This window comes from Mollisia scopiformis (assembly GCF_001500285.1).
Source record: "Mollisia scopiformis unplaced genomic scaffold LY89scaffold_6, whole genome shotgun sequence".
In the NCBI taxonomy this organism is placed as follows: domain Eukaryota; kingdom Fungi; phylum Ascomycota; class Leotiomycetes; order Helotiales; family Mollisiaceae; genus Mollisia; species Mollisia scopiformis.
In genome coordinates this window covers 1,404,267-1,428,201 of record NW_017263586.1, presented here as the reverse complement: position 1 = coordinate 1,428,201, position 23,935 = coordinate 1,404,267, and the positions used below count along the sequence as shown (strand labels likewise).

Sequence of the window (23,935 nt, the reverse complement as noted above, 5' to 3'; positions counted from 1 at the left end):
GAAGGCTTAATGGCGATAACAAAGACAATTTCAAGTACGCCTTTATCTTTTCGAGAATTTGATACACCCTATGAACTAGTCTGCAAGATGTTGTATTTTGAATATGCTTCTCATGCTACAAATCACATATAAGTCTACTTCTATGCAAGTATCTATCAGGAAGAACCTATCATCATAATGAGTTTAAACAGCAGTGCAACACAAGCGAACTTGACAGAGGATAAAGGTACTCAGTATAGTGGCCCAGAATATTACATAAAGCAACCGAGTACACAAATCCGACGAAGGTTTATGGGAAAGTTCATGACAAGTCTGCTTTTACCCCAGGAACAATATTTTAATCTCCTTCTCATGACGCCTATTATGCTACCAGAACCACACACCGAGATGAACATATAACTGGTACTCCACACGGTGACGTGTATTCGAAGCCACGCAAGTATGTGGTACTTTCAGTTCACTTAGACGATGTTGTAGTGCTGCCAATCTTTAGCCATGGCGGACGTGGCCTTGAGCGCAAGCCCAACAAAGCAGACTTCGTTGGCATTCGGGATGATCAGTTTCAATATGGCAGAGACACAGAAAGCCCGTATAAAAATCTGATTCAGAACGAATCGCGAAGGCACGTTCCACGTCATGTCTAAAGCGTCCTATATTCATTTCACAGCACCAGAATCTTACCAATTCATCATACCATGCATCATCGAAAGTCGTTTATGGAGATCAGACGTATTTACTCTGATCGATCTGTATAACTCACGGCACCCTAAGAACACAACTGGAAATGGGAGTGCCCTAGTCTCCACACAATCTCCTATTGCAGGTGTTAACCATTCACCTCCTCACACCCCTCCGCAAGGTCCAGTTGCAGTTCCAGTCCCAGCGTGGGGTAGAGGCGGAGGGGCGGCAAATCCACCATCAACGGGTCCGTGGGCAAGAAGCGTCGTTGCTCCAACAGGTGCCCCGCTTCCGAGAGGCCGAGAGCGTGGAAATCAATCCCCTCAATCCGGTTTGGGTCCAGGAGTAGGACGTGGAGCAGGTCGTGGCACTGGGCAAAGTAGAGGGGTCTGGTCTGGAAACGGAGCAACGAAGTGATTTTCGTAGAGTAACGTGCCACAGTATGTATCGATTCCTATAAAACAAAAGAGTGGAGAATTGGTCAAAACAGAAAGATTGCCATTTGAACATGTCCACTACCTGTATGAATACCTTACAGGGAAATGCTGCGATTTGGAGATTATTGATAGATAATAAATTGTGCTACATGATGGTAAATAGTGCGGATAGTCCAAAATTTGGATGGCCCAAAAGTTTTGGATGATCGGAATGCCGGACGGTCATTGGACAGTCATAATGATGGACACAGCTACAGAAACGAAAGTCTTGACAGACAAAGTACATATATATAATCTAGCGCCACATCTAGGCATAATACTTCGCGCATCGTGAAAGTGAAGAACAAAAAGCTAGAATAATAGGAAAGCACGCGCAATAACTAGCCAAATATCGAGGCATTCTTTCAGGGCCACAACCATGCATCTGTGGCTAGAAGGAAAGGACTGTCCCATCTTCAACTATCAAATCTCAGGGTTCCAGATTAGAGGCAATTGGACGGGGGCCCTGTATGCCATTTGATCCTGACTAAGGTGTTTGTTGGGGTTGGCCATAGTAGAGAGGTAGCGGTAATATAGGTATTAGTTGAGGCAGCTCGTAGTGTGGGCGTGGACAGTTCTCGTAGTATTTAGCAAGTAGGAGTGCCAGGTCAGCCGGGGTAAAAATCCCACCTTCCAGTAAGCACGGCCAACTATAATCGAAACGTTGAGGAGCTGTATGTTGCACATACGCCGCGGGTGATATCCAATGAAATGATCCCCTTGCTGCGCGGGCGAATGCAGGGGCCCTGGTTGCCCAAATCGATCCATTTGGTGTGTGATATGCATTTTCTGAGGCCAAGTCCGGACGGTCCCAATCAGCTGCATCAAGTACACCAATATATTCCATTCTATGTCTGTCCTGTTTTCCTGAGAGGCCTCGGCCACCATGTGTAAACATGGGAAGGACTATGCCTATCTGGGTGTCAGTCCATATATTACTTTCATTCCCAGAAAATTTCTTCCGGAGCTATAAAAGAGTACGCAAGAAACCTGTGACCATAGACTGATGAGTCCATGACTACATGGATATATCATGATTGTTGTCTTGACATCCGAACTACTTCATGGGCAATTAAGTAACAGAGAGATAGCTTACAATGATGTGTCCTTCTTTCAATAACAATGAATTTCCGTATTTTGCTTTCCACCCAATGTCCTTGGTGTGATATTGAGTCATAATTAGTCAATGGCCCACGGGGAGGGTTTTGCCAATGCGGTGCGTGTTGAGGAAAACTAATGATTACTCCCGGTGTAAGATGATTAAAACCTAATGGAGCACCATAAACTTGGAATGGTGCATTTGGCCGAGGATCTCCACCTGTGGGAGTTGCCAGTGGACCTCGGGGTGGGTTAACAAGAGCTCCATCGGCTCCTGCTTGGCCCGCTGGCGGTGGCGTTTGGCCTGCCGGCGGTGGTGGGTTTGTGACTGCAACTGGACCTAGTATCCCTCCAGCCCGCTCGGCCCAAGTCGCAGGTCGCGTTGGTGGGGCATTGTTGCTTCCAGGCTGATCAGGTGGATTCATGATAGTGAAGATTATGCACCCAACTCCATCCGACCAATTATGAAATATACTGGCACAATCCTAATCAATCAATTTGAGGAGGACATGCCCTTGGGAAGTAAAAATATAATGAAGCTTCAGAGAAAGTGCAAAAGGCAAGCACAAAAGTGAGTTTTGGAGACAAAGAAATATGACTCCATGTGCTAAAAGCCTCCTTGTCCTACACGCAACCGGACTTTCAACAAAGGACGAGAAAATTCTCAGAGCCCAAACTAGTTGCAGCAACCTGGAGCAACCAAAGCGGGATCTATCCTTTGTTTCAGTATCGGTCGTGGTTCTTTATACTTACACGGTATAAATGGGTGGGATACAACATATCCATCAGATCTAGTCATCCTCCACACCTACTACTAACTAGGTAGATTATTTGTCATTATTCATCAAAATATGGCGTCCGCAACCGGGCTCGCGTTAGAGCAAACGATTCAGAAGCAAACCGTACTGATCGGGAAACAAGCAGAATTAATACACAAATTGGCTGCTTTGATTGATCACCACAACATGGGTCATCTACTCGATTTCATAAATCCTGCAGACGAAGAAATCACATCAGACAGCAAGGGCAATCTCCACAAAAGTTGTGGACCATACAGTTACGGACCGGGTTCAGATGCTGTCAAATGGACCGGAAATGTCTTCGATATCCTTCCAGTATCGATTGCAAATAAGAGTCATAAAGCGTTTATATTCGATGAGGAGACAATTGGCTTCTGGAATCGTCTCCTAGATTTGAGAAGAAAGATAAAGAAGTACAAAGAGGAACACAAAGTAGAGTTCGACCTCGTAGCAGAATGTCATGCAAGGATAAACAACATCGACGAGCTTCAGTTAGCCAACAAAGGAACAGCAGCTACCTCTACAGAGAGAAATGAGCATGCGGAAACGCTAAAGGCAGCACATAGCAGAGCTCAACTACTGTTCGATAGTATACTGAAGTTCACTTATACAAAGAGGATGCTTAACCTAAAATTAGCTCGCGGCATACGGAAAGCAATGATTCAAAGCGATCTAAGAATTGCTGAAGGCACAGGATGGATCGAAGATCTCCGCAAATCGAAGATTGCATTCTATGGAAACGTAGACATATTCGACGCCCGCTTCCAGGATGAAGAAGACAATGTGCCAGCAAGGTGGGAGCCACTTGAGCTTGGAGAGTCTCCTAAGTTTTCTCCTAAGGACAAGCCAAACGGTGCGCCAAACGGCAGTGTGCAAGACTCAAACACCGAGGGTTCCGAGAAATCGACCGCCTGAGACTAATACTTTTTCAGAATGAGAGAACTGGCATCACTTGATAGGCTGACATGGCCGTGTTTTACACTTTCTAGGCGAGGCTGTTGAAAGGAGATGTTTCTTGCCAATGTCTTTTTGTGGGCGTGATGGAGCGCAGTAGTTAATGATATGAATTGGCAACACTCACCACTAGGTGTCATTGAAGTGATTTGCATTTCCAGCGATTGTGCTGTGGAGTGACTCTACCTTATCCCTTCTCTCGTAGCCTTGCCAACGCAGCTGCCACTCCCCCACTAAGCTCATCATCTTTCCTTGCCTTCTCCTGTCCTATCTCTTTTTCGATCCTGGCTTCTTCTTCCATAGCAGCAGCAATGAGTGCATCCTCGTCCTCATCGTCAGGGTCCCACATCTGGAACTGTTTATTCGTCTCTGTCCCTCGGGCAGACTCTCTTGGTTCCGTGGATCTATGTTGTGGCGTGTGAGACTCTGCACCACTATCTGTCGACTGATTGTTCCTCAGAGCAGGCATATCCCTCAAAGGTACACGACTCAATGGTAAAGCTTTGTCCAATACACCTTCGACCTCCTCTCCATCCTGGGTCGTCTCCTTCCTTGTCAAGCCTCTCTTAGCAGCTTTTCTAACTCTGAACGGTTCATCAACCACAGCACACCATCGCTTGACCTTCTTTTCTCCCCATCCACCAACAACAGCTATTTCCTCTGGTCTTGCATTCACAGCGGCTCTGATGCTACCGAAAGCGCTGACCAAGGATACTGCATCTGTCTTGTTGATACTCCTCGGCACAGTCACAAAATCCACCATCTTTTCTGCATATCCTTTGCTCTCGGTTCCTCTGATAGCACTGTGATTCGCATGTTCGTAACTCTTGTATAGCTCTAGGTATCTTGCAGCCTCTGCAGCACTCCAGCATAGGATTATAGTGACGTTATTGACCAGACTCGTTTTCGACAGCTCTTTCAAACTATCCTCATGGTTGCCAATGTCCACCATAGTCAATAAGACTCGAAGGTTGTATTTTCCTTGTAGAGCTTTGATTCGGTTATAAATGTATTCAGGATGGAGTCGGTGGTACTTCAGAGACAAGAAAAGCGCGCATGTTGTCAGGCCAAGGACATAGTCTGCTGGGATATCTGAGTACTCCCAGGCGAAGGACCGAAGGTTTGTGAGGATCGGATTGCCCTTCTGCCGCGGGGACACGAGAATTGAAGAGCCTGTCGACCGTGATGCTATGGCTTGAGGTGTAGGTTGGACGACTTTTGGGCCAGAAGAGGTCGTGGTAGGAGGGGCGCGGTCGAGGCGTTGAGGGGTAGGCTGCTGTATCTTTTGCGGTGTCGGTTGCTGCACTCTAGGAGTTGGAGTAGAGACCTCACTTGCTGCAAGAGCTGCGAGAAAGTCCGCATCGGCGCCGAAATCGTCGTCGTCGTCCATGATGCTTTGCTTTGCGGAAATGATGGTGATGCTCTCGAATCTCTCATTGACCCTGTGGCTGCCTCGCGCGGCCAGGCACAAAATTCGACAGCCTTGCCAGCCTCGTCACCTCAAAATGCCAAGAGTTCATACTTCTTCTCGTCTGATAGACGTCTCATGCTTTGGAAAGTATGATGTATCAAAATTTTCTTTTGTTACCTAATTGAATCCCAGCCAAGAGACGTGCAATATGACTCCTCGTCGGGTCCGGGTTCCCGCCTACAATAGCGGAAGTGCCCGCTGCATCGTCATTAATAACCACCTCAAGCCAGTGCTAGACTGGACATCAAACCTCGAAAAGTATCCGTATAATCGCGATGCATTCCTTCTTAGTCATCCCTAGCCCCGTATTTATTGAATATAAAGAGCCCTTGGACCCGAGCTGAATAGTTTGACCACTTCCATTCAAGCCTTGGACATTAGTGCGGTTTTCTTTCACTTGCTCTAGAATTCCTCTGGCCGAAGAAGATGGACCAAGGACCTGAGATTCGCAACTCGAATACGAGTCTTAATAGCAATGAAGGTAATCTCACTCGCAGGAAGAACAAGGAGGAGGAGGGATGGAGGAGAATCGTGCGAAATTTCACGCCTTCGTGAGCGTTCTGTTCAGACTGCTATTCTTGCAAAGCTCACTATTTGACAGATGGTTCTCTGTGACCATGGGTACGGGCATTGTCTCTATCCTCCTTCATAACCTGCCATACAACGGCGAGTGGCTTTGTTGGATCTCGATAGTAATCTTCGCCTTGAACGTCATCTTGTTCATGCTTTGCTTTCTCATCTCGCTATTGAGATATACTCTCTATCCACAGATCTTCGTCGCAATGATACGCCATCCTGGACAGAGTCTGTTCGTTGGAACCTTTCCGATGGGTCTAGCGACTATAATAAATATGATCGTGTTCGTTTGTGTTCCTGCCTGGGGAGGACCTTGGCCATACATAGTATGTTGAATGCACTCAAATTTAACATTAGATCTAATGAGTGGAAGGCATGGGGACTATGGTGGTTTGATGTGGTTGTGTCTGTTATATGTTGCTTCTCCATTCCATTTGCTACGTAAGTCTTGACTTCCTTCTGTCACACCCAACCTAACTCTCTCTCCAGAATGTACATCCATACAGCAACTCTACAAACCATGCTTGCAACCTGGCTCCTGCCAATCGTTCCACCAATCGTAGCAGCCGCATCTGGAGGCATCGTCGCATCCGTGCTCCCTAACCCACAACACGCACTCTGGACAATCATCACATCTTACATCCTTTGGGGCATGGGCGTGCCACTCGCCATGGTGATCTTAGTAATTTACTTCCAACGACTCACCATGCACCACCTCCCCACTCAGGAAGTCATTGTTTCCGTCTTCCTCCCTCTCGGTCCTCTAGGCCAAGGCGGTTTCGCAATCATGGAACTCGGTAAAATGGCCATGCAAATATTTCCCAAGACCAACACCCTTCCGTTAAGCCCTACCGTCTCTCCTCTCATGTACTCTGGTGATATTCTATATGTGGTGGGCTGGTTGGTCGCTACGATGATGTGGGGTTTCGGATTCGTATGGCTCTTCTTTGCTTTCGCGAGTATAACACGACGTCCATTTCCATTTAACATGGGATGGTGGGGATTCACGTTTCCGCTGGGAGTCTATACAACTAGCACATTACAGATGGCAGAAGAACTTCCTTCTGGTTTCTTCAGGGTTTTGGGAACAGTACGTACTTGAAGTCACTTCAGTAAATTTTGGCTTTCTCGTCTTTTTCCCCCTTTCATCTCGGAGTAGCTGACTAACTTCAATACAGATCTTGGCTATTATCGTCACGATTCTCTGGCTCGTTGTCGCCACAATCACTTTCTGGCAAGCAATGACTGGAGAGATCTTCTTCGCACCATGTCTCAAGGGTCTAGCGGAGAAGGAAAAGCAAAGAGTCCAGGATGACCCCGCTCTAACTGCCGCTTAGAGCAAGAAACTCAAGTGAAATAGGAATTGAAATGTGACAAAGCTGCAGATTGGTGGAATGAAATGCTGTACAACAAAAACGGAGACATGAAATGGGAATTCTACAATTAGTGTTACCGTGCAGTAGGTATGTATACAAGGTGGGGTAAATATTAAGCGAGCCCCTGAAAGTCCAACCTCCACTCAGACCAAAATCACGAAATGAGATATTCACATCAGAATAGACAATTCATTTAAGTTTCTCAAATTTCACACGAATTGAGACGATTTGACATGGTATGTATTTGTACTGACAGGAGAAAGCAGTGCAAACCAGACCATCGCAAACCAAACCAACGCAAATCTATCGACTTTGTACCGTGACAACATCCAATATCCAATATCCAAGAGCCCCAAAATACCGTCCTAATTCTTCGGACCACCGTATGCCAATGCTGTAACCATGCTTGGACGACTAGGTGATCATAAAAAGCCAAGTCAAGATGCTGGAGTAATTCAACATGCTGTTCTCGTCCCTGGGATCAACCTCAATATCTTCTGCACGAACGATAGGGGCATTCAATTGCTCCCAGACTTGATCTGGGTCGAATTGCGATATCTTCGTCTCCTTGGGTAGAACGTGTGGTGCGGGTGTCCGGAATCGAGATCTGTTCTTGGCAGTTGGCTCATCGTTCGCATCATCAATGCCACCAGGAGAAACAGCATTCTCATTTCCGCCTTTTCCAGCATTGTTTTCCTCCTGCAAACCCAGAGCTACCATCAATCCTCGGTCAGGCTCAGCAATGTAGCGCATTGCTATCTCAAGAACACACTCCTTTCCCTTCGCCTCATCCATGCCCTCAACCAACTGCGCATACTTTCCACCCAGATCAGCACCCTTCGCGGTATCCCATCCCTCGCACTTCCAATATGCCAAGAAAGCAACAACAGCCAGGACCTTAGCTCTCTCCTCATCCTTGAAGTCCTCCAGCATGATATCAAGAGCATCCTCGAACGCCAGGCCCTTACGCCAATCAACGATGCCTTCCTTTTGGATGAGAAGAGCCCGATTGTAGCAATTCTCCAAGGCTCTCTCTCCGACGGTGATGTTCTCGAGCTCGTTGGCCAGCTCCTCGATCACATTTCGATTATCCTCGCTGGTTTTCTTCGCTGCCGTGCTATCTTTGACACACCATCTGCAGGCACATTTGAAGTTGTATGTGTCCTGGATCCACTTCGGGTCGACACGTGCCTCTGGTGAATAGGAGATGGTGACTTGTTGTCCCTTCTCGATATCCTCAAGAGCATAAAGAGTCTCTTTTCCAAGCTCGGTGTTCCATGTTTGTGTAGCGTTCGGACGGCAAGAATGGTTAAGCCCCGACATCATAAGGAAGACACCAAGCTCTTCAGCACGATCTTGGTATCGGCCGAGGGAGTATGGGATGAGGTTCGATCGAATAGTTCCGGAGACGGGAGTTCGGACCCAGACATTGTTGTCAAGGCACTGGGGTTGTTGATTGGTCATAGCCATCAGTTGATCGTAGACGTGGGCGGGCAGCTTCTGCATTTCTCTCGCGCAATACCGTTCTTCGGCAGCACTGGGAGGTCTTGTGATGAAGTCGATGCCGACCGAGTAAATCGGACGTTCGGTCAAGATTTCATCTCCCTTCGGAATGTCATCCGCAGCAATGACTCCTCTGCCCTGATCATGCTCACGAGTGTAGTTCATTCGCACGAAGCGGTTTGTCTTGCGAGGTTTGGCTAGAGACATCTTGCGCTTGATGGGTAATTTCTCTCTGATTGGTCTGTTTTCATCGAAGAGCGTGTTATCGGGTGGATCCTTGAGATCGCGCTTTGCGAGCGAAGGCTTTACGGATGAATCCTTTGCGGGGGACCGCTTTGCTGGTGAATTCTCTCCGCTTGGCATGTTATTGGTGGAGAGCATGTCACTGAAAGCACTATTGCGGTTGCCCTTTGAAGTCGAATTCTCTCCGCTGGACATATTGCTTGGGAACCGTGGCTCAGTAAGAGCGCCATCACGTCTGCCCTTGTCTTGTGGCTTTCCTACCTTTGACATAGTCTTTGGGAAGAACATATCGTTGAGGTTGTTGGCCCGATGGGCCTTTGTGGGTGACTTCTTCTGGCTTGACACATTGTCGACGGAGAGCGTGTTGTTGGGAAGGTTGCCTCTGCTGTGCTTTGCAGGTGCCTTCTCTGCACTTGGCATGTCTTTGATAAAGTCGACATCATTGCGCGCATTGTTGTGAACACGCTTTGCATCGTGGGGATTGCCGTCGATGATGTTGCGATCACGCTTTGTGGGTGAATTTTCTCCGCTTGCTATAGGACTATCCTTTTGAAGTCGAATAGGAGGCGAGTTCTCTCCGCTTGACATGTTATTAGTCAAGAGCGGGTCGTTGAGAGAGTTGCTGCGGTTGCGCATAGCAGGTGATCTCGCTCCGCTTGACATAGGAGTATCGTTTTGATGACCAGTAGCGGGGGACTCCTCTCCGCTTGATATCTTGTTGGTGAAGAGCAAGTCTTCAAGGGGGTCGTTGCGGTTGCGAATATCGGATGATCTCGCTCCGCTTGACATAGGAGTATCGTCAGGCTCTCCGCTTGACATTTTGTTTTCGAAGAGGTTGTAGATGGGAATAATGGAGTGTATGTGACAAAAGCGCTTTGACTGCGTCAGGTGTTGCGAGAAAGGAGGTTGTTGTGGTATGAAGAGCGGGGTTGTTTTGGAAGAAGGATTGCGATGGGACAAAGCCGAAGGCTTGCGAAGACAAGCCAAAGGATCGAATAGTTTATCCGATGTGCGGCCGCTAGAGGTGAAAGGGATTAGCAAGATACAATATTCATCGTTAGCGGCATGGCAAAGAGGCTATGGTTCTTGCTCTCTGGTGATAGTCCCAAGAAGCGAGAGAACTTATCCATCTTGAAAGTCGAGGTTGACATTTGCACCGACAAAAACACCCAAGAAGCGCAGCTCTAATTAATAAATCTCTCGGAAGGTCAAACAGCTTTTGACTCTCATAGGTCGGGTCAATATGTGAGAGATTTGAGGTCCGAAGTGAAAAGACTAGAAACTTTTTGGGACAGATGAATCCCTGGGGTGGGAAGACGACATGACTCTTTCCCAGAGTCTGGTAGAGCCCCAGTGACTCGAAGCTAACATAGCAGAATTCACACAGGCCGGTCAATCCTTCAAATCACATTGAGAGGCTTCGCTCTTGAATCCAAGGCCTTGGTGTGGAACGAAAGTGGAAACACAGATCATCGCTACTTCATTGTTTTATGAGCACTAACTATATAAGCGACTTGAGACATTCTCTCCATAGCTACACACGAAGTGTCACTGCAGTGAGAAAGGGAGGCAGCCGTATTCAGCGATGAGGGCAGAGCCCGTATCACCAAAAGCCCTGTCGTTGCAACGCGAAGGTTTATGTTTCTGACATAGCAGTAACACCCAGCGTGGTTTCCTAAAGAAGAAAGAAATAAGAGTTAGCAACTCACGCCATCCTGGCAGGCATGGTTCGAATTCAGCAGGTGCGATGAAGGTCCAAGATTTGTTAAGTGCTTTGTATTTTTGGGCGAAGTGATCGAATTTGTGTCTCGAAGTTCCAGGCACTCGAATCGATCACTATTGCCATGTTAGTCATCATATCTGCATTGTTCTAGACAACAAAGACAAAAGAAAGCAGGCTTCAGAAGCTCTTAGCTAGTGTACAAGTTCGTGGCCGTGAAGCCATGCTGGGTATCAATCATCTTCTTCCATACGCCATATGATGCAGACCCCTCCCTGAAACTATGTACGAAGCTGAAAAGTATTATAATGCCAATGAAACGGAACTTATGCGGTGCCAATCGTGAGCGGCATGAAAAGGTATGCAGCATGGCATCCGAAGCGAAACGTCTGCAGTGGCTTGCACAAATGCGACACGTGGAGAGTAATAACTACTCATCAGCCAGTAAGATCAATGGGGCCATGATACTTTTCGTACACGTGGGCAAGATGCTCGCGCTGAAGACGGAACGAAGAATAGTTGCCACCAATGATGGTGCCTAGTATACTCTCACAGCGACGATCAGCCTCGGCAGAGTACTGCAACTGAACCATGCGTTCCTGCAATCTTTTGAAGCAATCAGAAAAGGCACCTCGAATGACTGGTGAGTTTCTGGCACCGCCCGATATGTTGTTGTTGGACCGATTAGGATCCATGATACAGAACTTGTTCGAAGTTTGCTCTCTGTACGGGATATTCAAACGGGTCTAAGATCCGGTTAGTGATGTTACGTATTGCTTCGAAGGGCTAACCTTACCTTGGAGACATATCCTGGCGGCTTCATAGAGATTCCCGTGGTTTCAATGTTAAATTGATTGCCGTAGAGGTCGAAAAACTCCATTAGGATCTCACCGAGATGGTGTTCGGGAATCATAGTTCTGCTCTGAACTTGAGGCATGTTCTGGAGAAGACTTACGACAAGACAGATGACGGAAAAACCACCGATGCCTCCATTAACAGGCTCATTCAAACCTCGCATGGCCAATATGTGCTTGACTAGCGAAACAATGATTGGCATGGCCGGGAACTCAACTTTCCAGTCCTGGAATGTCTTGTTGGCAATCAAGCCCGTGTCGTTCTCGAAAGAGATGTCGACTTTGAGACCTGTGAGTCTGTCGACATATTTGACAAGTGGGACTTTGGCTCCAATGATCAGCTCAATCTTATCGTCCAGAGCTAGGTGGTATTTTTGGAGAAAGCTCCTGAACCTGTATAGTATCTTCTTCTCGTGAAAATCGGGTTCCTGTCCGCGCATGAATCGATTTGAGACACAGACAATATCCATATCCGCAGTTGGTAAGTACAATCCAGCTGGGAACGACCCAAAAGCAAGGATGTCTGCCTCATGATTGAAGTGCTTCTTGACACTGGCACGTAGATTCTCTACCAACTTGACACGAATCAATTGTTCAAAATCTCGGGGTTTCACGTAGTGATAGAAGTCCATAATCTCCTTATGAAGCCTACAATTAATTAGTATTGCTAAAGGATTATGCAACACGAAAACTTACCAGATGCCCATCTTAGCGGAATCAGAGTGATCGATAGAGATCCATGGTGTTGGTGATTCGTGCGGCACAGGAAGCCATTGCGGGGTGATTGATCCATCAGCGATGGGTTTCTTCTTGCCCAAGTCTTCTCCATGGATTCTGGGAGGGCCTTTGATCTCATCATCAATGTTGCGCTTCCTATTGCCGAGAGCTGGATCAGAGGTAAGGGAGACGGGTGGTGGCCTAGCTGGCAGGGCATGTTGCATGCTTGATTTGCTGTTCGGTGCTAGACCTAATACATGGTTTCCATCTAGAGAAACACCGCTTGCAGCCCGTAAGTCGCTTCCAATGTCGCCCGTATTAACGTTGGTATTAGCTGTGAAGGGAATATCTTGCTGGGATGATTTGTCTGGCAATTTGAGATCCACACGAGGCTCATATGGGCGCTCCTGTAGTCCTTGTTGACGCGAAGCATCATCCTTGTTTGCTCGAGGTCCGGTTGGGGCACCTTCAACACCAAGTCCGAATTGTTCACCCATCACAACGTCAGTGCCATCATCGAAATCGAACGAAATGAAGTCATCAGCAGTAGCTTCTGTCTTCGCATTATTCTCCGTATCGGCAGCAACGCGAGCCTTTCTGATCAGCTTGACGACGTCCTTCTTCTTTCGCTGAGACTCGTCTGGTGGAGGCAATGCTGTGTACGGATCCGGGTTAGACCAGCGAGGAACACTATCAGCGTCAGCAGCCTTTGTTTCCGTACGAGCCTGCTTCTTCTTAGATTCTTGACCATCAGCTTCATCGTCTGTATTGGTGAGGTCCATCTCAGCTTCATCACTATCGGAAAGGTCGTCGACTGGCTTGAATCTGACACCGGCTCCAGCATCTTCATCCATGCCTGGCATCAGCTCTGGTGTGGGATCACGATTTGTCTTCAAGAAAGCCCTATCAGCCGCCAATCTGGGACCACCACGACCACCACGATGGCCACCGCGAGGGCGTCGTTGGTTGTCGTTAGCTTGGTATCCGTTGCGATCTGGTGCGCGTCCTCTAGGAGGAGATCGAGGGGCGCGATGTTGATCGGCAGCACGATAATCGAGGCCAGGTGGAGCATCATATCTGAAGTTGAAGTCCTCATTTTGGCGATAGGAAGTACTGTTCATTGCCATCGGGCCAGAAGGAGGTGGTTGGCGGGGTCCGGACGGAGGTTGTCGAGGTTCATCGTAGGTAGGGCGGTAGGACCGATCATCATCACCTGAATAGTACGAAATTCTGGGAGGAGATCGACCGCGTGGCTCGTATCCTGGGCGGTAGGATTGGTACGAATCTGCGGTACCGCGAAATTGATACATTTGTGGTGGAGGGGCTTGACTGTATCGATCTCCTGGATGATAACTATCGGATGCGCCGCGATATTGGTCGTATGAATTGCTGTAACCTCTTGGAGGAGGGGGTCCAGGTGGTAGAGGTGGCTGGCGCGACATATTGTTGTCGCTATTCCGAGAGTTGGGTTTATTGCGGGATTTGTTCTTGCCTCTGGTCATGGTTGACTTGTTAGAAATTATTTTATCGTCGCGATTTTTTGGAAGGCAAGTGCCACTAAGCCAATTAGGGTTAGCCTGTATTGAACACGAAAGGCTGACAATCAACCCAACAGCCTCTTTGTTGCTTTGGCGTGTCCTCGAAAACAATTGATAAAACACAAATCAACAAATGTTCTTGAAATCCAGATGGTTTGGAGGCCTGTTACACATATATACGTCTCTTCCACCCAATACAAACTCAAACTCAATGCCTAGCCTCGTATGCAAGGCTATGATTACTGTTTTTGGTCGGCATGTGAAGGCGCCGAGGTGAAGCGTTGCAGTCTCGTGCCCGCCATTTATCATTCTTTGACTTTGTTTGCTGCTTCCATCCTCCACCTCTTTGTAGTAAATACTCTGTTATTCCAGAAATTAATTTAATTCCTAGTAGTGCACAACATCTTATGCATTGGCTTGCCTCTATGTGATTCTCAATCCATCGTTATTTTTCGTGTGGTTGCGACGAGAGCTTGCTTGCCTTGGCGGCAATGACGTTGGTTTAATGGCTGCTTTCGTATTACCCCAAACCTGTACAAGACATGACAACAGATGGCTGATCTTCTGCAAAGGACACCCCTTGGATGATGTCTTCCACTCCAAGCTCATCACGAAAAGACGAAGATGGAGGTCCGTCAATCAACAATGATCCGAATCTGGGGACGGTCGCCTCATTCTCGCCGGTGACGCTCTCGCACGCTACCTCCGCGAACAAGCAACGCTCCACGATCCTAGTACATCAGAAGTCTCCATTATTAATAGCGACACCTCCGCAGATCACTCGAGCTTTGGCATATTCACATCCGTTCCTCCTACCTCTCAACAAGTTTGCGGGGTTGCTGACATGGACAAGCGGTGATCCGTGGGAAAGCTTCTTACTGGTAGCTGGGTTCTGGGGAGTAGTGTCATATGGAGATGTAGTAATGCGGTACGCAGGTCCGTTGGTGGTAGTTATGGGGTTGATACTGGGGATGTACTCGAGGAGATACTCACCGCTTTCGTCGACCGGATGGACTGGTGAGAAGCTGAATCCAGCCCAGAAGAAAGGACACAAGAGAATGGAATCTGAGGCTACAAGCTTGAAACACCAGAAGACGCTGGATGAGATAGTGGAGACTTTGAAGGAATTTACATCACGATGTAACTTACTCCTAGATCCTCTTCTCGAACTCACCGACTTCCTCTCTACTCAAAGGACAGCCACATCCGCAACCACCAGACCGGCTCTTACTACCCTCCTTATACGGATACTACTTGTAACCCCAGTATGGATTCTCTTCACCTTCCGACCGATACAAGTCATCACTACCAAACGCATTGCTCTTTTTGCAGGGACAATGTTCTTAACATGGCACTCCCGGCCCCATAGGATATCGAGGACCATATTATGGCGATCTGCAACTGTCCGACGAGTGTGCCATCTGGTAACAGGTCTTCACTTCGCCGAGTTGCCCGCCACACAACCCGCAAATGAGGAGAAGCCGGACCTCCCGCCCAGACCAAAATCCGATCAGCAGGAGAAGGCTACATTAGCTGCTACGGCAGCGGCAAAGAGAAGACCGGATGCTCCTGGAGTCCGCTTTACATTCATTCTTTACGAGAACCAGCGGAGGTGGGTCGGACTTGGATGGACCACGTCGTTATTCGCGTACGAGAGAGCAGCATGGACAGATGAGCATTTGAACCCTGCACCTACGAAAGAAGAATTTGAACTTCCAGATGTGGAAGAGGGGAATGCAAGGTGGAGGTGGGTCGATGGAAGTCAATGGTTAGTTGAGGGTGCTGGTGAGAGTGATGAAGGAGGCGTCAAAGCCAAGGCTGATGCTACTGATGGAGGCCAGGGATGGATCTACTACGACAATAAGGTGAGTCTGGTTGCTGAATAGTCTATGGAAGTCATTAACTTGTGTGCAGTGGCAAAATGGTCGCCGTGGTGTAGACGGCTGGGGACGTTACACCCGGCGTCGGAAATGGTACCGAGATGCTGAACTAGTTGAAGTTTCTCCCTCCACAGAAGTCACTCCTCCACCTACACCTATTCCAACGACCTCAGTACCGGTCAGCCCAGACGCAAATCGTACACCAGTACCTTCGAAACACCAAGCCTCCACATCTGTCTCCTCTCTCACTGAACCACTCCCTCCACCAAACTTCAACGACACTGCAAGTGTCAGCTCGAAAGACAAGGATAGTCACAGCCTTCGAAGTCTCACAATTCTAGAAGAAAAGGATAACCAGAGCGTCAAAAGTGATAAAGACAGCATGAAAAGCTTCAAGAGCACGCCTAGGCAAAGAAGACCTAGTGTACTAAAACGAAGAGGAACTGGTGCGAGTCAGAATAGTAGGATGAGCCTTTATTCCAATAGAGGGAGTGACGATGATATGTCGATAGCTTCGAGGCCCAAGGTTGAAGACTGGGGGATTGGCGATGATATCAGGATGGGACTTGAGTGAAGACGCTTCTTTGTCTTCACTTGAATTGGAGGAGAGGTTGAGGGGCGCCAATATGGGAAAGGAATATGGGTTGGGTATGACGGTGTACGATTTTGAGATCATGAGACTGGCATCAGGAGTGAATAGGGGTGTGATTGGTGTTCTGGAGCGGCATTTTCTGAGCGTATACCAAACATAACAATGATGGCTTTTTGCACCTACAAGCATCCACTCTACCTAAATGTCCTATCAAGTCAAAATGTATGAGTAGTTTTCAATATTCCATTAGCATTTGTGCATTATCTATCCCACGCAATCTTGACTACCAGCCAAGATCAAGCGTAGCTACCTACACATACACCATTTTCCCAACCCATTCGATCCCATTCCAGTTCCCATGGCTAAACCACAAAGATACCACCCTCTTACAGCAAGAGCGCTTAGAGCCCTGTCGCAACCTTCGTAACTTTCGCCAAGCCCTGACTCCCTCTACTCGAGAAGATACCCATGATGCCAAAGCCCACATAGAACAACGCCAGCGGATACGCAACCAACCCTCTCATCCCCCGCATCCGGCCTACGGCACAGAACATCGCTGAGCTGGAATACGTGCACCACACAATTGCGAGACTGGTTAATACGTAACCTAGCATTCCGTCCATGGGTAATACCACGCCGACGAGACTCGTTAAGACTAATGGTAGGAGACAGTATCCTAATACTGACGCTGAGCGCGGGAATGTGAGTGTGGAGGATAAATGTGAAGAAGAAGCTGAGGATGGTGAGGGTGCGGAGGAAGGGTCGGCGGGAGGGGACATTAGGGAGAGGATTGTGTGTAGAGCGACGGAACCTAGGAGCGCGAGGCCATATATGTACCCGAAATGTAGACGGCCTGAGAACAGGAGGAAAGTGCCGAAAAGGAGGAAGAAGAGTATTGGGCCTGCAAGGTCGGAGTCGTCCATTATGTGTTGGTCGATGTGTGCCAGAGGGTTCAGTACTGCTAATGTCTGTTCATCGTTCAGTTAGCGTTCTGCTTTTCTCAATTCTGGATGATGGAATTACCTTGGCTTGTATATGTGCAAAGTTCACTCCCAGCTCTTCTAACAGAGGTGGCTCGCCATCATAGCCCTCTGTGCCAAATGCAGCTAACCATCCTGTCCTCAAACCTCCCTGCTCTCCCATCCTGCCACTGACTCCTGGAGGCGCCCCGAAACTTGCACCATAACCTCCTCCAACGCCATAACCAGGACTTCCCGCCGGTCCACCACCGTAATTGTAAGCTTGTTGCGGTGTAGCATGTCCAGAAACGGGGTTTGGTGTGTATGAAGAGGGATAGAATTGTAGGTTTTGCGCCCCGTATCCCTGGTTCTGAGGTTGTTGAGGAAAGAATTGTGCCATGATGGAGCTTGGCGTAGATTTGAATAAAGAAGGGTATCAATAGTGCAGAATGAGAAGAATGAAGGATTCAAGGCAGCATTGAGTCGAAGCTGGGTCTTTGAGCTTTCTGCTAAGGTGTTTTCTTGATAGCCATCACGTGAAAACGTCGGAACATTGTTTTGCCTAGCGCCGATCGGGATAAACTTTGGTAGCAAAAAGTTGAGATTGTGATCCGATTCTGATTTGTATTCTGCTCGACATTCAACACGCCAATTTTAGTCCAGAATCCGTTGTCCGTTTGCTCCCTGATTTCAATATGGTAGGTTCATCTCCAGATGCTCCCTGATAATTTTATACTTTGATCCGTCATAGGTTACACACCTTCCAGCGCAGATATGCTAACTCCTTGCCAGGCTCATCGAATAATAACTCAAGTCGTGGTCACCGGAACTCGAGTCTTCAGTCGAGCTTGCGCAGAAGCATGGAAACAAGCCTCCGCCAGCGCTCAGTACGCCAAAGCTCAAGCAAAGAACAACCCGGGGGCTGCGAACACATTTGCCTCCCAGGGCCTCACACTCGAAGAAGCATGCAAGATCCTTAATGTAAAACCACCACAAAATGGCAAAGCGAATATCGAGGACGTGACGGAGAGATTCAAGAAGCTGTTTGATGTGAATGATCCGAAGAAGGGAGGGAGTTTCTATCTACAGAGCAAGGTCTTACGGGCAAGGGAACGAATAGAGGCGGAGGTCCGGTCAGCGACGGAGAAGGCGGAACGAGAATCAGAACTGAAAGAAGGGTGGAAGCCGAAGGTATTCAAGGACCGGTAGCCTTCGAACGGGGAATAGCGCTGATATGGTCTCGACAATAGTGATCAAAGGAGAAAGGCGGACGAGTAATGCTCGGGAGGATGAAAGTGCAAGATTGGTGTTGCCCAATCTAGACTTGCCTTTGTGGCGGGTCATCAGCACTTTATGTGCAAATCTTCCCTCTGTTTTCAACATAGCCAGGCGTTTGGGGATGTAATGTATATTTTGGGGTTAGGTCAGCATTTTTGTAGACTAGGTGGTCTACCTTGTATGTGTACGTTATCAGACAGAATGGAGACGATTTGGAGACATATACCAGGGATAATATGTACGAAGAAGGTGCGAATACAGTGTGTCGAGGGGTATCGTATCGAAGCAATTTTCATAAAGAGCTAAATTCAAGCTAACCACGTAGCTCTAAGCTTACAAGACCGACCAGCTTCTCTATCCTCGCGTCTCTTCTACCTTCTTTCCTACCTTTTAATCAGCAAGCACCATACCCACCATCAACAGAAATCGAAGCCCCCGTCACAAAACTAGCTTTATCACTCAACAAAAAGCTCGCCGTAAATGCGATCTCTTCCGGGTGTCCCCATCTCGCCATCGGTGCTCTTGTCACAACTGCTTCGCTCACCTCTGGATTATCCCGTAAGCTTGAAGTCATCTGAGTCCGAATCCACCCAGGACAGATGCAATTAACTCTGATACCCTCAAGAGCATAATCATGTGCATCGGCTTTAGTCAGACCAAGAACTCCGTGCTTAGCCATGATATATGGTGATAGCGCTGGGATAGCAACGTGACTTGTCAAGGAGCCGAGATTGACAATACTGCCTCGAGTCTTGAGAGGAAGTCCGGTGCTTCAGTAATCATCAGCTTCTCTTATTTACTCAAACAGTATTGAATGATGGTGAAGCAAATAGAGGGAGAAAACATACGAAACATGCCTCATCTCCTGCTTCAAAAACTGCCTGATCTGCGCTCTCTCACAGAGCCAAACACCCATCAAATTCAGTTCTAATACCTTCTCCGTATTCCCCTTCTCTAACTCATCGATCTTTACTCTCGGTCCCGCCGACGGGATGCCAGCTGCGTTGACACAAACATCCAATCTTCCGAACTCTGCTACCGTTTTCTCGACCGCGGCTTCGATTTCTGATTCCGAGCTGCAGTCTACTACTAGCTGGAGGACTTTAGCCGAAGACGATTCGAAGGCAGTGGAAAGCCCGGATTCAGAGATGTCGAGAGCGGCGATTTTGGTGATGCCGTCGAGGATAAGTTGTTTGGATATGGCGAGGCCGATACCACTTGCAGCGCCTTTATTCTCATCATCAGTACGTCTTTCTGAAGTCTCTATACAAAGTGTTTGTACCTGTGACAAAAGCAACTCTATATAACAATTAGTGACATGCAACTAAAATCGGTGACAGCGGAAACTAACTGATCTGGTGTAAACTCCGGCATCCTGATTGATGTGTTTTCTTTTTTCTGCAGCTTCTAGCTTTTTGTTGAGCAGTAGTGACAGACCGATGAAAGTATCTCTGTAATTTATAAGTGCTAGTTGTGATGGTACAGGTGCGGCCATACGCCGCATTACCCCGCGTTTTAGAGTCTCGTTCTCCTTTTCGTCTAGCGAGGCCGAGGTCTCTTGTCAGTACAACCATGTCACGAGAGTCCAACCAGTATCGCTTTCGTAGACAATATGATAAGTCATCAATTGATTGATTGTTCGTATCTTATATCAAATCAGATGTTGTTCATATCCTCGCAACCTAGCTACGTGCAGCTCATCGTTGTCTGGCAGGTGTTCGAGTCCAACAGTCTCCGTCAGGCACACTTAACAGCCCCCTTCTTGGCTCTGGCAGCCAGCGTCCCACCAACCTCTCTAACCTTCTTCCCAGCGGCTTGCTGCACCAAAACTACACTGCCAAATGGTCCCGCCGGATTCGCACACTTGACCGCACACACGGCACTTAGAGCCCCAACTGTACCAGTACATTTCGTTCCAGCTGGGAGACTCGCAACAAGAGGGAAGTCCTGATTTGCTGCTGTACTCTTTCCATTTGTACCAGGGACATTGGTCGTGATTGTCATTGCTGTAAAAGCTTTTCCTGAGGCATCGGTGGAGACTGAACAAGTCATTGGACCAGCACCATCAGCGTTGATTTGGTGGAGGGTCATTGTTACGACGCCTGCGTTGGCAGAGACCTGGGGAATGGTAGAGCCAGTGATCTTGAGTTGAGCGGCGAGGTCGGTTGCAGGATTGACTGCTCCTGCCTGGTGATGTTAGTTGGTAGGATGCGGAAAGGATAAGTAAGAAGACTTACAGCACCAGTAGCTCCAAATCCAGTGGCTGCCTTGAAGACGGTTACGTCTCCTTGGTTGTTGATACCATTTGCAGCGACGCCAAGTCCAGTGCCGTTTCCTCCTAGATCACCAGTTGCGGTACTGATCAAGCAGTGGGCAGAGGCCAACGAAAGGAGGCCGAAACCCACAAGGGAAGAAATATACATGATAAAGAATTAGATAACACCCGACCGGCAGATGAAGAAGAATAAAAAGTGGTCAAAAGAGTGTGAAGAAAAAGAATGAATGTTTCTGAATACAGTACCAGCAATAATGTCTTCCAGAGGAAGGAATGCAGGAACTTTATAAGACCTTCTTGGCAAATCCTCTGAAGGTCCATCGTCGCTGCCGTTACATAGCGAGCTCCTTCAACCTGAGCACTCTAACAAGAAACTGCCAAGGCGGCAAGCAAAGGCGACTATCTCCAATGTGACTTCAAAAACTAGCAATGCCTCTATCACGATACTTCAGGGGAGACGAAAACAAGCAGGTGGAAGAGGGAGCATGAACTTCTACCCCAATCACAGCAATTCCAAGCGCTCGCTAGGCTCTCTGATCCCCTTTGACCATCGATCACTTTGACATCCAAGGCAGCACTTGCCCAGATCATGGATGATTCTTCGTCAAACTCACGAAGGATGAACGATATCGTCTCAAGAACCCCCTCGCCAAGCTCTCGCCAAGAACCCTCAGGGGCCAATCGACCTCTCAATCGAAGCTTGATCTTCCCCAAGTCACAGATCTTACCCCCAAAAGTCCCCAAAAATCAGGAACCAGAAGGAGGCGTCGATGATCGTGTGGGGTTTCATCCGGACTTTGATCTGATAAAATTGTTACACCATCTGGAAATCGTGCAAGATGACGCGAAAATCGTCTCATGTGCAGGCGACGTTTGAGAAGCCGGAAAGGGGAGCCGATGAAGGCCAGAGCGACCCCTGTACCAATCATCTTCCCTCAACAACGAAATATGACAACAAAAAATTGATCAGACGAATCAAATTGGACAAAAGAGTTTGCGGACCCGTATCTTTAAGGTTAAAACTTGTTTCTGGAAATGCCGATGTAGAACAAATCGAAACCACCAGAGAAGTCGCATCTTACATAACAAAGATTCATCCTTCAAGCTATTGTTGGATGAGCATCAGCAGTCTCTAAGCTTGCACTTGCAAATCCCTCTCTGATTGAGGAAGATTCAGATGGAGTAAGTAAGTTGATCCGATCGAAGAAACTGTTGACCGATGAAACTCGCGACACCTTCAAAGTCTCCTCAATCTTACCACACTGAACTTGAAAGGTGGGCGAACATCCTCCCACTTCCGCCTCGTCTTGTATACCTACCTTGTCCAGAATCCCCAGCTAGGACTCGAGTCTTCAGTGGAATTTCTATCGCAGTATAACCAGGTGCTTGGTGGTGTAGATGCAATGGGTGGTGGTGAAAGCTGTGTACGCGCGCTTTGGAGTCTTTCTATAAGCTGAGTGTGGTAGATGGCTATAAAGGTGATCTCTTGAAGAGAAGGTATCTCTACAATGCTGGCAAGTAGGTTTGTGCTCGCACATATCCGAGTGTTGAAAGAGAGCAGGTCTAATCTCAAAGACGAAACTATTGTTGAGTTGTAGAGAAGGTACAGTAATGGCTGTGACAGCAGTTGCTACCGAGACAACCATCTCGGCCACCGTAGGGCCAAAATCCTCGACCGAACTCTCCATCCCGACACTCCCATCGAACTACAAAACCATCACAGAAGTGTTGTGCATCTTTTCAAAACAAGGAAAAGGATCAAAAGAGCGTCAAATCTTGCTGGAAGAGCGTGCGTAGTCCTCCAAAATTGACACCATTACGCTTCAGTTGCCGAATTGAGAAGGAGGGGTCTCAGCCTCATCTCAGCCACTCTGGCTCGTCGGTGTCTCAAAACAATATGCCTGTCGTCAAGAGGATAATACCCAGAGATGCAGTTATCTTGCGCCAGAGGATCTTCGCCTGCAACCCCGATGAAGAATCCGACGTCGTCATCGGCGCCGTACGAGAACACGTGAGCCTTCCCTTCACATACCTCTTCCTCCTCTCTAACAAGCCCAACAGATCGACATATGGGGTAGCGAAAGCCTCTTCAGATCCAATCCCACAGGGAAACAAGAAATCATCCTCAAAGGCCAATGCATTGTGTATCTGATCCAAGGCGCTTTTGAGCTAGGCGCGGAGTTGATAGATGTTGATAAGCTTGTGGTGAATAAGGAGGGGTTTGCTTATGCGATTCAGGGTGAAGAACTGATCAGGTTGAGGAAACAGACGGCGGTGGTGATTCTGTATGTCAAGTGGGAGGGGGATAGGGAGCTTCTGGCTTTGGGGCCGGAGACTGAGAGTGAGAATCGGTGAGGCTGGAGTTGGAAGCTTTTGTTTTGGGTTTTGTGCGGAAGGCGTTCATGGGTCCCTACTTGCTTGACTCTTATCAAATTCCTTCGCTTTAGCTGTTTACATTCTATCGCGAGGACCCTTCACTATCCAAGCGGAAATGACGACTCTTGATATGCCCCATGCTGTAAGTATGGATCAACTCTTGCAGATAATCAGGGCCACTGCCCTTAGTCTGCCTCTTGGTGAAGAGCGTTCGTTAGAAATTGTTTCGAAGTATTGATCTAAAGATAAAATCTTGCATTTGAGGATCCTCTTCGTATTCTGATAATTTCTTGAAAGAAGATACACTGCTATCGTCTATGATTGACATTGGTGACTCCTACAAAAACAAAGCAAAAGTCGTAGTAGATCAGGGATCAAATCAAGTCCTCATTCAAAAAGTTTCTCAGCCTGAACCAATCCCGAGTCCTCTAATAGCGACGCCAAAAGTGGCAAAACCCATTTCCTAGACACATGCCGGTGTATCTAGGCGGGAGAAACGGATTCAGTATACCGGGGTATACAACGAGAAGTGGTTGAGTAACGTCTTCGCAGGAAACAAGAATCTGATTTC

At 47.8% G+C, this 23,935-nt stretch overlaps 12 protein-coding genes across 12 annotated transcripts; 5 read left to right on the top strand and 7 right to left on the bottom strand.

Annotated features, from left to right (window-relative positions):
* Positions 1-636: 636 nt before the first annotated feature.
* Positions 637-1,095, top strand: LY89DRAFT_666388 (uncharacterized protein; the record flags this gene model as incomplete). The annotated part of the gene is made up of 1 exon (XM_018212905.1): positions 637-1,095. One exon carries the CDS (start codon positions 637-639, stop codon positions 1,093-1,095), a length of 459 nt encoding a protein of 152 aa, XP_018075106.1.
* A 370-nt stretch (positions 1,096-1,465) lies between these two features.
* On the bottom strand, positions 1,466-2,677 carry LY89DRAFT_779465 (uncharacterized protein; the record flags this gene model as incomplete). Its single annotated transcript, XM_018222294.1, has 2 exons — positions 1,466-2,066; positions 2,251-2,677. The coding sequence occupies 2 exons, from the start codon at positions 2,675-2,677 to the stop codon at positions 1,642-1,644; spliced, it is 852 nt and encodes a 283-aa protein (XP_018075105.1). The 3' UTR covers positions 1,466-1,641.
* A 426-nt stretch (positions 2,678-3,103) lies between these two features.
* On the top strand, positions 3,104-3,967 carry LY89DRAFT_666386 (uncharacterized protein; the record flags this gene model as incomplete). The annotated part of the gene is made up of 1 exon (XM_018212904.1): positions 3,104-3,967. The coding sequence occupies one exon, from the start codon at positions 3,104-3,106 to the stop codon at positions 3,965-3,967; it is 864 nt and encodes a 287-aa protein (XP_018075104.1).
* A 226-nt stretch (positions 3,968-4,193) lies between these two features.
* On the bottom strand, positions 4,194-5,598 carry LY89DRAFT_640555 (uncharacterized protein; the record flags this gene model as incomplete). Its single annotated transcript, XM_018211669.1, has 2 exons — positions 4,453-5,598; positions 4,194-4,410 (listed from the first exon to the last, which is right to left on the bottom strand). Exons 1-2 carry the CDS (start codon positions 5,394-5,396, stop codon positions 4,194-4,196), a joined length of 1,161 nt encoding a protein of 386 aa, XP_018075103.1. The 5' UTR covers positions 5,397-5,598.
* LY89DRAFT_611131 (sulfite efflux pump SSU1) lies at positions 5,559-7,830 on the top strand. The gene is made up of 5 exons (XM_018210572.1): positions 5,559-6,028; positions 6,079-6,379; positions 6,427-6,494; positions 6,543-7,143; positions 7,232-7,830. Exons 1-5 carry the CDS (start codon positions 5,904-5,906, stop codon positions 7,388-7,390), a joined length of 1,254 nt encoding a protein of 417 aa, XP_018075102.1. The 5' UTR covers positions 5,559-5,903; the 3' UTR covers positions 7,391-7,830.
* A 3,502-nt stretch (positions 7,831-11,332) lies between these two features.
* On the bottom strand, positions 11,333-13,587 carry LY89DRAFT_579514 (uncharacterized protein; the record flags this gene model as incomplete). The annotated part of the gene is made up of 3 exons (XM_018209010.1): positions 11,333-11,641; positions 11,692-12,397; positions 12,446-13,587. 3 exons carry the CDS (start codon positions 13,585-13,587, stop codon positions 11,333-11,335), a joined length of 2,157 nt encoding a protein of 718 aa, XP_018075101.1.
* Positions 13,588-14,331: 744 nt separating this feature from the next.
* LY89DRAFT_611125 (Pex24p-domain-containing protein) lies at positions 14,332-16,721 on the top strand. Its single transcript, XM_018210571.1, has 3 exons — positions 14,332-14,521; positions 14,577-15,869; positions 15,919-16,721. Exons 1-3 carry the CDS (start codon positions 14,510-14,512, stop codon positions 16,456-16,458), a joined length of 1,845 nt encoding a protein of 614 aa, XP_018075100.1. The 5' UTR covers positions 14,332-14,509; the 3' UTR covers positions 16,459-16,721.
* Positions 16,722-16,828: 107 nt separating this feature from the next.
* LY89DRAFT_611120 (Yip1-domain-containing protein) lies at positions 16,829-17,835 on the bottom strand (the record flags this gene model as incomplete). The annotated part of the gene is made up of 2 exons (XM_018210570.1): positions 16,829-17,444; positions 17,500-17,835. The coding sequence occupies 2 exons, from the start codon at positions 17,833-17,835 to the stop codon at positions 16,878-16,880; spliced, it is 903 nt and encodes a 300-aa protein (XP_018075099.1). The 3' UTR covers positions 16,829-16,877.
* Positions 17,836-18,053: 218 nt separating this feature from the next.
* On the top strand, positions 18,054-19,033 carry LY89DRAFT_682440 (mitochondrial import inner membrane translocase subunit tim-16). The gene has a single exon (XM_018214512.1). It carries the CDS (start codon positions 18,210-18,212, stop codon positions 18,642-18,644), a length of 435 nt encoding a protein of 144 aa, XP_018075098.1. The 5' UTR covers positions 18,054-18,209; the 3' UTR covers positions 18,645-19,033.
* A 74-nt stretch (positions 19,034-19,107) lies between these two features.
* On the bottom strand, positions 19,108-20,087 carry LY89DRAFT_779457 (NAD(P)-binding protein; the record flags this gene model as incomplete). Its single annotated transcript, XM_018222293.1, has 4 exons — positions 19,108-19,483; positions 19,562-19,940; positions 19,996-20,012; positions 20,065-20,087. The coding sequence occupies 4 exons, from the start codon at positions 20,085-20,087 to the stop codon at positions 19,108-19,110; spliced, it is 795 nt and encodes a 264-aa protein (XP_018075097.1).
* A 363-nt stretch (positions 20,088-20,450) lies between these two features.
* Positions 20,451-21,136, bottom strand: LY89DRAFT_666377 (uncharacterized protein; the record flags this gene model as incomplete). The annotated part of the gene is made up of 2 exons (XM_018212903.1): positions 20,451-20,900; positions 20,951-21,136. 2 exons carry the CDS (start codon positions 21,134-21,136, stop codon positions 20,451-20,453), a joined length of 636 nt encoding a protein of 211 aa, XP_018075096.1.
* Positions 21,137-22,238: 1,102 nt separating this feature from the next.
* Positions 22,239-22,780, bottom strand: LY89DRAFT_453534 (uncharacterized protein). The gene has a single exon (XM_018207627.1). The coding sequence runs from the start codon at positions 22,674-22,676 to the stop codon at positions 22,353-22,355; it is 324 nt and encodes a 107-aa protein (XP_018075095.1). The 5' UTR covers positions 22,677-22,780; the 3' UTR covers positions 22,239-22,352.
* Between the last annotated feature and the right edge of the window lie 1,155 nt (positions 22,781-23,935).